The sequence below is a fragment of the Stomoxys calcitrans genome, chromosome 2, assembly GCF_963082655.1.
Source record: "Stomoxys calcitrans chromosome 2, idStoCalc2.1, whole genome shotgun sequence".
Lineage (NCBI taxonomy): Eukaryota > Metazoa > Arthropoda > Insecta > Diptera > Muscidae > Stomoxys > Stomoxys calcitrans.
In genome coordinates, this window is record NC_081553.1 from 24,936,589 (window position 1) to 24,950,660 (window position 14,072).

The 14,072-nt window shown below is 40.2% G+C and overlaps 1 protein-coding gene across 1 annotated transcript in view; it reads right to left on the reverse strand.

The window, feature by feature from the left end:
* Positions 1 to 10,599: 10,599 nt before the first annotated feature.
* The window catches only part of LOC106085261 (protein artichoke), a 65,689-nt gene continuing 62,216 nt past the window's right edge, over positions 10,600 to 14,072 (reverse strand). The window contains exon 9 of the mRNA XM_059361396.1: positions 10,600 to 13,899. Coding sequence (XP_059217379.1) covers positions 10,822 to 13,899 — 3,078 coding nt within the window. The 3' untranslated portion in view covers positions 10,600 to 10,821. The remainder of the gene's footprint in view (positions 13,900 to 14,072) is intronic.

Sequence of the window (14,072 nt, forward strand, 5' to 3'; positions counted from 1 at the left end):
CAACGCGCGCCGCAGGGGGACATTCTATCGCCACTCCCATGGGTGATCATCATAAAGGGTGATTTTTTTGAGGTTAGGATTTTCATGCATTAGTATTTGACAGATCACGTGGGATTTCAGACATGGTGTCAAAGAGAAAGATGCTCAGTATGCTTTGACATTTCATCATGAATAGACTTACTAACCAGGATTCACTGAATAAGGTTAAGCCAAGCGATCAGCTGATATACTTTTTTTTAATATTTGACAGTACTTGGCATTGAGGATGTCAACTTGTTCTCTTTTTACATTCATTCTTTGTTTACGTTTTCTCCTATATGATGACATTTTCAATCGTCAGATTTGACATCCTTAATGATGTTTATGGGGCCTATCCACTTTATGTTTTTGCATGTGACCTAACCTTCTATTAGTGAATCCTGCTTACTAACGAGCAACGCTTGCAAATCATTGAATTTTATTACCAAAATCAGTGTTCGGTTCGAAATGTGTTCAAATTTTGACAAATTTTGTTCAGCGATGAGGCTCATTTCTGGTTGAATGGCTACGTAAATAAGCAAAATTGCCGCATTTGGAGTGAAGAGCAACCAGAAGCCGTTCAAGAACTGCCCATGCATCCCGAAAAATGCACTGTTGGGTGTGGTTTGTACGCTGGTGGAATCATTGGACCGTATTTTTTCAAAGATGCTGTTGGACGCAACGCAACGGTGAATGAACACATTTCGAACCGAACACTGATTTTGGTAATAAAATTCAATGATTTGCAAGCGTTGCTCGTTAGTAAGTCTATTCATGATCAAATGTCAAAGCATACTGAGCATCTTTCTCTTTGACACCATGTCTGAAATCCCACGTGATCTGTCAAATACTAATGCATGAAAATCCTAACCTCAAAAAAATCACCCTTTATATGACCTATTACGGATGCTGACTGAGGAGGAATTTGAACCCGCCTCATCATCATATATGACCTATTACGGATGCTGACTGAGGAGGGATTTGAACCCGCCTGCTATGCAGACGATGTTATAATACTTCTAAGGGATGAGGATCCGAACCAGTTATGCTGAAGGGCCGAAAGGGTCTTGCATATGGCATATGATTGGGCTAGACCCAGAGGTCTCAATGTTAACCCAGAGAAGACGGAAATATGCCTGTTCACGGCGAGGAAGACGAAGGTGGGCCAATTTAACGCACCACGTTTCCTCAACGAAACGATTTCGATATCTGACAAGGTCAAATACTTAGGTGTGATCTTGGACAGGAAACTGAATTGGAAGTGGCACATTCATTGGAGGCCACCGTGGCGCAGAGGTTAGCATGCCCGCGTTTGGGATCAAATCCCGGCGCGAACAAAAGAACAAATTATCAGCGATGGTTTTACCCTTACTAATTCTGGCTGCATTTGTGAGGTATCCTGCCATGTTAAAACTTCTCTACCAAGTGGTGTCGCTATGCGGCACGCCGTTTGGACTCGGCATAAAAAAGGAGGCCCCATATCATTGAGCTCAAAATATTAATCGGACTGCACTCATTGATATGAGAGAAGTATCCCCTGTTCCTAAATGGAATGTTCATGGGATGTTCTGAGGATAGTCCATTGGCTCTACAGGAGCGCGACTAGAACAATACTTACGCCACAGTAGTGTGGAGGAATGCAATGTAGAGCAAGTAAAAAGGCGTTAAATTCGGCCGGGCCGAACTTTGGATACCCACCACCTCGGGTATATATGTAAACTACCATTCGTCATAATCCGGAGAAAAATGCATAATTTATGCCCCTATATCTTTTATGGGCCCAAGACCTTAAATCGAGAGATCGGTCTATATGAGATCTGGGCCAAATTGCAGAAAGTTGTCGAAGAGTCAAACACAGCTCACTGTCCCAAATGTCAGCAAAATTGAAGAAGAATATCGAAAGTCCTGACACAACTCACTGTCCCAAATGTCAGGAAAATCGGATAATAAATGCGTCTTTTATGGGCCTAAGACCCTTAATCGGCGGATCGATCTATATGGGGGCTATACCAAGATATAGTCCGATATAGCCCATCTTCAAACTTAACCTGCTTATGGGCAAAAAAAAGAATCTGTGAAAAGTTTCCGTCCAATATCTCTATTTTTAAAGACTGTAGCGTGATTTCAACAGAAGTAGATTACAAATATGGTCAGGAAGTAGGATTAGGCTTTATAATTTATTAGTAACGGAAGGGGGCGTACCCTCCACCGTTAACCCAAAAACATCAGCCAAAATCAAAAGTGGATCGAGAAGGACAATATGGGTATGAAATGAAAAGTGTGCAGGAGTAGATAACTAACCTGGCATACAAATTCATGTCGAAGTTCAGGGGGTCACCCCACCCCCACAAAACCCCCAAAATGGGCACACTAGCCAATCACGGATGTATGGAACTGAAAAACGGCAGAACCGATTTTCTCGAAATGTTCGCATATTGTGTAGGTTGGTCTGGAAGGAAACATGGGCTATATAAATTTTCGGTATCGGAAGGGGGACGGACCTTCCCCCTTATGCCGAAAACACAACCCAAAATCAAAAGGGGACCAATCGGGACAATATAGGTATCAAATGAAAGGTATTGAAGAGTATAATACGAATATGGTATAAAAATTTGAGTATAAGTACCCATCGAGCCGCCCCAGCCCCAAAACTCCCCCAAACAGACATATCGAACGTTCATTTCAATATGGGGCTCAAATGAAAGGTATTCGGGAGTAGATTTCGAATCTGGCATGCAAAATCAGATCGAAGTATAGGGGGTCACGCCACACCTCATAAACGCCATTAAGAACCGATTTTCTTAAAATGTTCAGCGATTGTGTACGTTTGTCTAGAAGGAAACATAGGCTTTTTAGATATTGGGTGGAGGCGGACCCTCCCCCTTACCCCAAAAACGCCACCCATATCGGAAAGTGGTCCGATAGGCATGGGTATCAAATGAAAGGTATTGAAGACCAGAAAACGAATATGGTATTAAAATTTGGTTCCAAGTACCCAGCGGGCCCCCAACCCCAAAACTCCTCTAAACAGATATATTCGAAGTTCATGTAAATATGGGACTCAAATGAAAAGTATTAGGCAGTAGATTATAAATATGGCATAAAACATTAGGTCCAAGTAATGGGAGGTCGCCCACCCCCAAATACCCCCAAATGGGCATATTAGCCGACCATGGCTATATGGGACTCAGATGAAAGGTACTAGGGAGTAGATTACGAATATGACATTCAAGTTTAGGTGGCGCTTTTCCTCCTAAACATACGTCAACTGGGTTATTTGACCCATTGTGTTTATATTGAACTCAAATGAAAGCTTTTTGAGAGTAGAAAACGAATTTGATATTCAATTTTGGAGCCAAGTGTTTTGGGGTACGCCCTTTAGCACCCCCTAAACTGAACATTCTGTTGGGAATAAAGAACGAATTTGATATCTATTTTCAGTAAAACGTGCCGGTGGACGCCCCAGCTCCAAAACACCCTCTAAACGGTTCATATTTACCGGCCATGGCAATATGGGGCTCAAATTAAAGGGATTTAAAAGTGCAGCACGAATTTGATATCCTATTTGAGTCGAAATGTCTGAGGTGCCATCCCTCCCTAAGGAGAACATTACCCTTAGGAAGAACATTATCACCAGGAATCGAGAAGGGGCACATTCTAACACATCAATGAGTGATTTCCGATTAAAAATTAAACTCGATGATAAGGGACCTTTTCTATAGCCGAGTCTGAACGGCGTCCCGCAGTGCGACACCTCTTTGGGAAAAATTTTTTAAATGACCATGCAGGGCATTGTACCTCGCAAATGTCTCCAACATTAAGAGGGGATAAACGCCGCTTTGTTCGATGTTCTCGCCAAGATTCAAACGCGTTCAGCGTCATGGGCTACAATGGCACGAATTCGATATTCGCATTCAGGGCGAAGTGTCCCCACCCTAAAAAGATATTAGAGAGTAAAAGAAGGCGCAGCGAAACAGGCCCGGTTCGGCTAGTAATACCCTACAACAGATTCAGATAACATGTTGTCTTGGCATAGGCGCATCGATGAGGATCACACCCACTAGGGCACTGGAGACTATTCTAGATATCCGACCCATTGACATACAGATTAAGTGTGAGGCAGCCACTGCGACTATGAGACTTAAGGCAATGGGAGATTGGATTGAGGAGCTCTTACCATAGCGGTATAATCGAGGCGAATATAGAAAACCAGGGAGGAGGGTAAGAGGTCTCCAATCGGATACCTGAGATGAAGCTTGAGGTCGAGTGCGAGGCACAGCTGCCAGTGCCACACTCTAGGCACTTGGATGGGGACACAATATCAGACATGAACCATGTCCATAGTGGCATGGGGCGGATTAACAGCCATAAAATATTAATCGGACTGCTTTCATTGATATGAGAGAAGTATTGCTTGCTCCTAAATGGAATGTTCATGGGAAATTTAGTACATTAAGGAGCGTACTTAGAAGGCTCACAGGTGTTGGGCACTATGTATGCTGGAAATAGGGCCTAAATCCGAGGATAGTTAGATTGAGGATGGGAGCAGCTCATAACATCGCGGTATAATCGAGGCGAAGATAGGAAACCTGGGAGGAGGGTAAGAGGTCTCCAATCGGATACCTGAGATGAAGCTTGAGGTCGAGTGCGAGGCACAGCTGCCAGCGGCACACTCCAGGCACTTGGGTGGGGACACAATACCAGACATGAACCATGTCCATAGTGGCATGGGGCGGATTAACATCCGCACCCTCTTTTCAACCTAACCTAACCTAAATGCCATTTGAACTTAAATGTGGGTTTGGGCAAAAAAATGGATTTTATTAAATGTTTAAATTAAAATTTATTTTATTAAATATATTTGTATTGTACTTAACTATTTGCACATTACTTTGTTTTAGAATTTCTTTACATTGCTTAGGTACGATACGATTATGATTTTCACCACCATATCATATGACTTAAAATAGGCTTATGTGATAAATAATAATATGCGCTAACTTATACAAAATTTATTAAAATAATGTGATTTTTGTTTGCTAAAACTTGATTTTCTGCAAACAAGAATGCTTTTCAGCATACGGTATGCTTTTCAGCAGACTGAATGCTTTTCAGCATACTGTTTGCAATATGATATTTTTTAATTCGTTGTAATCGATCCTTTTACTTTTTAGTGTGAAATTAATTTCACGAAACCTACCATTAGGGTCTTTAATATTGAAATAAGGTTGTTGTCTATGCTAATCTCAATTATTTATTTTTATTTAATTAGGCATTTTTTATTTTTTTTAGTTAATTTACTTTTAAATATTTTCTGTTCTTTATATATTGACTTTTTTGCTTACAAGTTTTTATTTTTTTTTTGTTTAAATTTATTTGTGTTATTTATTTTTACTATAGCTTAGATTATTTACAAAAATCGACTGAGTCTTTTAATAGTTCTAAATTTAAAAGAAAAACAAAAACAATTTTGAAAACTAAAAAATCTCGTTGTTCACTTTGCCTTTGAAGAGAATTTTGTTTTAAATTTAATTTTTATGAAAATGTCATCAGCGTAAATATTACGCCAAATAATTGACTGACTGATGTGAGAATGTTAACACTCGCTTAATTTATATAGAACTTTATCTGGTGACGGCGTTAGAATGTTTGAAAGCTTAAACTCCCGTAATTTTTTGGTCAGGGTTGGTACAGAAAAGGAATGGGACTCGAATATACCCTACCGATGTGGGAAGAAGTCTTCTGGATTTGACCAAGTTATGTGGTATATCTTAGATGGCAAAAATATTGCCAGTGCCTTAGGTATATGAAAACTCAGAGAAATTTGGTAGTAAAAAGAACAAAAATGTTTGCTATAACAGCAGAAAGTCTGCTGAAAATGGGACAACAGCAGTTTTTTTGCTAATACAGCAAACATTTTCTGTTGTTTTCAAATGGTAAACAATTAAAAAAAAGCTCCAAAATGCCATAAATATTTCAAAAATCTTTACATTCCATCTTTTCTTTAAATTTTACAAGCATATAAAGCAAATTTTTTTCCACTTTTCTACAATTTGCTAACTTTTGAAAGATTTTAAATAACAGCAGACAAAATAACTGCTACTGTTATATAAATGCTTTAAACAAAAAATAACGCCTAAAATTGGCAAAAATTGTTTGCTATATAGCAAATGCTTCAATTGTTGTTTAGAAATTCATGACATAAATATTAAATTTTGAAAAAAAAACGCTAAAAAGATTGCGTCTATTTTGAACATTTGTAGACCATTTCATGTAACTATTGGGTTGCCCAAAAATTAATTGCGGATTTTTCATATAGTCGGCGTTGAAAATTTTTTTCAACGGCTTGTGACTCTGCAATCGCATTCTTTCTTCTGTCAGTTATCAGCTGTTACTTTTAGCTTGCTTTAGAAAAAAGTGTAAAAAAAGTATATTTGATTAAAGTTCATTCAAAGTTTTATTAAAAATGCAATTTTTAATTTATTAAATCCGCAATTACTTTTTGGGCAACCCAATATAATATATCTGAAAGATGAAGTCCACTTTACTAACGCCATCTGGCATTCAAAAGGCGCAATTGATATACACTATCTTTGCATATTGTATTGCTATTATATTGCTACTGCCCTAAAGTAAGTGGTAACTATGCGCTCATCTGATTGAAATAATAAAAGAATTTCAATATGTCTCTTTATAGGTCAAATTTTCCTATACACTGATAGCAAAATTACGGTACTTTGCCAATACCGCTTGGTATTATTTTGTTCACGCCACCGGCAAAAATTTTTAATACCATTCAGTATCAAAAAAAAAAACAATAACAGATTGGTATTAAAACCAATGGCAGTTCGGTAATAAGGTTAGTACCAAAAGGTATTAATCATTTTATGGTTCATCCATAACTTCCGGCATTGTTTTTGTACCATATGTTGTTGCTTTACTATCAATACCGTAAGGTACTGAAATGAGCACGTTTGGTATTAACTTCGCTCTGGGTGTATTCAGGGTTAGACTTAAACGGATATGCACAACATACGCACTTCTAAAATTATTACCTCTAAAAGGTTTAAAAAAATATTTTTTTCCAAAAGCTTGGTTATAATAAAACCAGTAAGGCAAAAGTCGGGCGGTGCCGACTGTATAATACCCTACCCTATAAGTACAATGTGGAAGCTACATCCAATTCTGAAGCATTTTGATTCAAACTGTAATAACTACGGTTGACAAATGTAACATTATTGCAAATTACCAAAAATCTGATGATCATATATATGGGAGATATAACTCATACTGAACCGATTTCCCTGAAATTAACCAGTAATGTCGAGAGTCATTAGAAAATCCTTCCTGCGAAATCTCGAGAGAATCGGTTAACAAATGACCATTTTATTGCATTATTACTGCAAATCGGACGAACATATATATGGGAGCTATATCCAAATCTGGACCGATTTTTTCCAATTTCGTCTCTAGGCCGAAGTACACGCCCATACCAAATTTGATTTTTTCCAATTTCGTCTCTAGGCCGAAGTACACGCCCATACCAAATTTGAAGACGATCGGATGAAAATTGCGACCTGTATCAAATTACCATTTTATTGCATTATTAATGCAAATCGGACGAACATATATATGGGAGCTATATCCAAATCTGAACCGATTCCTATGAAATTCACCTGTAATGTCGGAAGTCATAAAAAATTCGTTCCTGCCAAATTTCGAGAAAATCGGTTTACAAATGACCATATTATTGCAGTATTACTGCAAATCGGACGAACATATATATGGGAGCTATATCCAAATCTGAACCGACTTTTTCCATTTTCAATAGGCTTCGTATCTAGGCTGAAAAACACGCTCATACCAAATTTCGAGAAAAACGGTTAACAAATGACCATTTTATTGCAGTATTACTGAAAATCGGGCGAACATATATATGGCAGCTATATCCAAATCTGTACCGATTTTTTCAATTTCAATAGGCTTCGTCTCTAGGCCGAAAGACACGCCCATACCAAATTTGAAGACGATCGGATGAAAATTGCGACCTGTGTTTGTATACAAATTAACATGGACAGACGGACAGACAGACAGTCAGACAGACAGACAGTCAGACAGACAGGCTTCGTCTCTAGGCCGAAGTACACGCCCATACCAAATTTGAAGACGATCTGATGAAAATTGCGACCTGTATCAAATGACCATTTTATTGCATTATTAATGCAAATCGGACGAACATATATATGGGAGCTATATCCAAATCTGAACCGATTCCTATGAAATTCACCTGTAATGTCGGAAGTCATAAAAAATTCGTTCCTGCCAAATTTCGAGAAAATCGGTTTACAAATGACCATATTATTGCAGTATTACTGCAAATCGGACGAACATATATATGGGAGCTATATCCAAATCTGAACTGACTTTTTCCATTTTCAATAGGCTTCGTATCTAGGCTGAAAAACACGCTCATACCAAATTTCGAGAAAAACGGTTAACAAATGACCATTTTATTGCAGTATTACTGAAAATCGGGCGAACATATATATGGCAGCTATATCCAAATCTGTACCGATTTTTTCAATTTCAATAGGCTTCGTCTCTAGGCCGAAAGACACGCCCATACCAAATTTGAAGACGATCGGATGAAAATTGCGACCTGTGTTTGTATACAAATTAACATGGACAGACGGACAGACAGACAGTCAGACAGACGGACATAGCTAAATCGAATCAGAAAGTGATTCTGAGTCGATCGGTATACTTATCAATGGGTCTATCTCTCTTCCTTTTGGGTGTTACATTGGTACTTAGGGGGACCTATACCACCATATTGACCGATTCGGATAAAACTTGGAACTAATGATGTAAGTCATAAGAAAGGTTTTTGGGTTCTAAGGCCTCAAGGCTTCTAAGGTATCAAAGCTTCTAGGGTCTCAAGAAGTCAAACCCGGGAGTCGGTTTATATACGGATCATACATGGCATGGATGTTGCGAGTCATAATTCAAGTCTTTGATCCAAATTTCAATCAAACCGGAAGAAATTTTACGCTTCTAAGGGCTCAAGAAGTCAAATCCCGGGAAGGATTTATATGGGGGCTATATCTGTTTATGGACCGATTCGGTTTATAATTGGCATGAATGTTGAAAATAATAACCCAAGTCTTTGTTCCTAATTTCAGCCAAATCAGATGAAACTTGAGGCTTTTCAGGGCTAAATTACAATCGGGTCATAACCTGACTTAGGTCCCGTATAAACAGTTCACGTATCTTGACTTCTTGAGCCACTAGAGAGTGAAATTATTATTCGATTTGGCTGAAATTTTGCACAAAGTGTTTTGGTTTGACCATCAACAACTGCGCCAAGTGTGGTCAAGTATGATCACAGTCGGTTCATAACCTGACTTAGGTCCCGTATAAACCGTTCATGGATCTTAACTTCTTAAGCCGCTAGAGGGCGCTATTATTATTCGATTTGGCTGAAATTTTGCATGAAGTGTTTTGGTTTGACCATCAACAACTGCGCCTAGTGTGGTCTTAGTAGATCCATAACCTGATATAGCTCCCTTATATACCGATCTCCGATGTTGACTTCTTGAGCCGCTAGAGGGTGTAATTATTAACCGATTTGGCTAAAATTTTGCATGAAGTGTTTTGAAGAATTTTGCATGAAGTGTTTTGGTTTGAGCATCAACAACTGTGCCAAGTATGGTACAAATCGGTTCATAACCTGATATAGCTTCCACATAAACCTATCTCGGATGTTGATTTCTTGAGCCCCAATTTGGCTGAACGAAATGTTTTGGTTTGACCACCAACAACTGTGCCAAGTTGTTGTGCCAAGATAGGTTATAGCTTCCACATAAACCTATCTCGGATCTTGACTTCTTGAGCCCTAGAGGGCACAATTATTATTCGATTTGGTTAAAATTTTGCTTCAAGTGTTTTCTTCTAATTTCTAACAACTGCGCCAAGCATGGTTCAAAGCGGTTCACAACCTGATACCGCTCCCATAAAAACCAATCTCGGATATTGACTTCTTCAGCCACTAGAGGGCGCAATTATCAACAACTGCGCCAAGTATGACTCAAATCAGTCCATAGCCTGATATAGCCCCCATATAAACAGATCCCCCATTTTTTTTCTTGAGCCAATATAGGGCGCAATTTTTCACAACAGCCACATCATGTATGGCCCAAAGGTCCATAACTTGGTATAGCTGAAATAGCATAGCAATTCTTATCCATTATCCCTTGTTTGTCTATAAAAACATATCGGCCAAAGATTCGGCTGGGCCGAACTTAGCACTCTTTTACTTGTTTCTTTTTATATAAAGAAAAACTAAGCTTCATAGTCATCTTAAAGCTTTTGAATCAATTCCAGTTAGCTTAATTTGAGCTTTAAGCTTTCGTTGTTGTTTGCTTTCATTCTCTTAAAGTTTCAAAAAGCTTTCTTTTAAACTGAAATCTACTCACTTCAAGGAAGATTTTTCTAGCTAGACTGAATCTGAGCTTTAAGCTTTCATTAAAATGTTCGTTTTTTTTTTCTTTTCAAACATTTACTTTCTTTTTGCCATTTAAAATTAAGTTCTTCTTAACCGTAAAGCTTTCATCTAATTTCCATTAAGCTTTTCTAAGCTTTAAGCTATAATTTTTGCTTCTCTAACATTCTCCTAAGTTTCCTAATATTACGCGACCCATTTAAAGCTCAGCCAAAAATTTAAATTATTTCCTATAAATTTTCAAAAAAAATACATTACTCTCCTTCCTGCTACATAATATAAACTAAATTGCTTGAAAAAGCTTATCTGTAAGCTTTATCATCTGAATAAATTATATAGGGTTGATTGTTCGATAGATTCGAAGATGCCTGCTGATGTTGCGGTGTTGAACCCCCGAAATAGGACATTCTTGATGAATAGGTTTGTTGTTGCTGCTGCTGCTGTTGTTGTTGGTGTTGCTGCTGCTGTTGTTGACGTTGTGACAAACTTTGTGTGGACTGATGTATGGAGGCGGTTTTATGCGGCAGGGTGGCATAGTTTTGAGTAGCATAGGGGGGCACAGCATATAAAGCGGCTGCTGCTGCCGCAGGAGCTCCCTTATAGCTGAGTGGCACACTACCCGGACCTATGGGCATGGGGGGTATACCAATCATGGCGGGAGCATTGTGATAGTCGGCATTGCTCATGCGCAAGCGTACTATGCAAATGATGATAATCAAAATGGCTATGAAGGCCACCACTCCACCCACAATGCCTATAATCAGAGTGTCATCGTTGGTCATTATGGGAGCTTTCATTAGGGGAGCCTTGGTCTTAATCTTCATGGGTGGTGCTTGAGTGGGTTCCATGCTCCATATAATCATGGGAGGTTCTTCGGTGGTGGTCATGGTAGGGCGAGTCACCAAACGCGAGGAAGATTTCAAAATTTGTGTGGAAGTGCTGCGCGCCGTGGTAGAGGTCATTTTGCGTGGATCACAGGTGAGCTCATCATCACCCACCTCTATGAGTTTCTTGCCGGCCAGATATTCAGGGGAGCGACAGGTCAAATCGGTCATATGGGAATTGGGCAGCCAACGGCGCAAGGCACGGGCATTGCAGTCACAGTGTATGGGATTGGAGGAGAGACCCTTCAATTGCAGACTAGAGCGGCGATCTTCCAAGGCATTGAGGAATTGAGGCATTAGCACTCCCACCTTGGAACCTTCAATGTCCAGCGTTAATTGTGAGGATCGAGGCACCGGGAATAACAAAGCTGGCGGCAGAGATGTGAGAGAGGTATTTTGCAGTTTCACCGTAAGGTCACCGCCCTTGAGGCCGGCCAAAGTTCCCGAGGATATAGTTTTCAAACGATCTCCTCTCAGGCCAATGGACCTCAAACGGGGATGTTTGGCAGGTTGTATTTGCTCACTGCCCAAGGCAGTATCCTTAACCTCCACATCGAGCATTTCCAGACCTGGCAGTAGCTCCATAATGCCTTGCAGATCCAAATAACCCACAGAGGGCAAATTGTAGGCCTCCAGAGAAGAGAGATTTGGTAAATCCCTAAAAGCATTCTTCTCCAGGCGAGTACACTTGGCCATATCGTTGAGCTTAAGTGAGCGCAGGGCCAGCAATTTTCCAAAATCTCCCTGGGAGATGATTTCAAAACTGTTGTTCGATAAATCCAGGGTTTGTAGCACCTGCAGTTTTGGCCAGGCTGAGGACAAATCAGTCAAATTCTCCAAAAGGTTGCTGCTCAAATCCAGATTCTCCAACAGAGTGGTGCGTTCGAATACGCGGGGCTCTATGGTCTTCAATTTGTTGTGTGATAAATTCAAATATTGCAGGAAGGGTGTCTCCAAGGCATCCAAATGTTGAATGCCAGTGCCGGCCAGATTTAATTCCCTAACAGTTTTGGGTTCATTGAGGATGTGGCTAACGGCATCCTGGGTCAAGGGGTTAAAGGACAGATCCAAGGTCTTAATATTCACCATGATGTTGTCATCGCTGGGTATGGAGGTGATCTTGTTGTGACTCAAATCCACCGAGGACACAAAGAAGTATTGCCTCTGCAAGGCCTTGAGGGGAGCATATTCGAAGTCATTACCTGCCAAGTTAATGCTCTCCAGCAGTTGGACTTTGGACCTCTCGAAAATGCCATCGGCCAGTTCGTTTAGTTTGTTGTTCTCCAGATTTAAAGACTCCAAGCGTATGAGGCCCTCAAAAGTGCGCTCACCTATGCGATCCAAGCTGTTGTGGGAGAAATCCAAAACCTGCAGTTGGGTGGTATTGTGGAAGGCCATTTCACTCAGCATATCCAATTGGTTGTGGGCCACCTTTAGCACCCGCAGACGTGGCAAACGGGCAAAATCCAATTCCTCTATGGTCTTCAACTGATTGTGGGACAGGTCCACATGTTCCAAATACTGAAGGCTGGATATCAATTCGGCAGGGAAGAAACTGAATTTGTTGTGGGCAGCCAATATAAGCCTCAAGCGTGGATGTATGCGGAATGAGGAGGGAAACAGGTAGCTCAAATGATTATTGGATATATCCAATTCCTCTAGACCAGTGCCGGTATTGAAGAACTCTCCCTTGAAGGCGGACAATTGATTTCCCCGCAAATTTAGTTTTCTCAAATGCATAACATTGACAAAGGCCCCTGGCCGTATGGAGGTTATCTGATTATTGGACAAATCAATGGAGCTGATGTTCCACAAATCCATGAAGGAGCCATCATTGATCTCCTGTATGTTGTTGTCATTCAAGTAGATGTGCTTCAAATCCTGCAGTGTGGCAAACAAATCCCCTGACAACTGTTTCATGGCACAATGGCTAAAGTCCACAATTTGCAAGCGGGCCAAGGGTCTTATGAGTGCAGCAGGTATGGGTGACAAATGATGATTGCCACTCAAATTCAAATATTGCAGATTCTCTAAGCCCTCCAGAATATTCTTGGGTATTTCAGCCAAGTTATTGTAGCTCAAATCCAGACTCCTAAGTTCAGTCAAGGCCAATGGTGCATTGCCCAGACCAGTGAGACGATTTTGTCCTAATTTTAGTTCATTTAAAGAAGTCTCCAAGCCTTGGAAGATATCCGAGGTTATGACAGCCAATGAGTTGCCTGACAAATCCAACGAACGCAAATTGCTAAACATTTGGAAACTTCCCGAAGGCAACTCACGTATGACATTACGTGAAAGTGTTAGGGTGGTGATATCTGAAGCCTGAATGGAACCCAGTATTTCAGCAGACAAGGCAGCCACACGATTGAAATCCAAATGTAGGGCATTCAAATTGGATAGGCGGCCAAGGGCATTGCCTGGAACCAGTAGGATGTTGTTGTCCCGTATGATTAACGTTTGCAGGCTATCCAAACCCTCTAGGGCATCATCTTCGATCTGTAAGGGAAAAATAAAGGGAGAATGACTTCAGTTATTATATTGGACCAATACCAATGTCTTCACGTCAAGCAGTCCTTCATGCCCTACTTTCTCGTGCCTTTCCCTTCCCTTGTTTTTCCATCCGTCCCTAAGACATTCTTCGTTTCTTTACCTTCAAAGATTTTACTTAC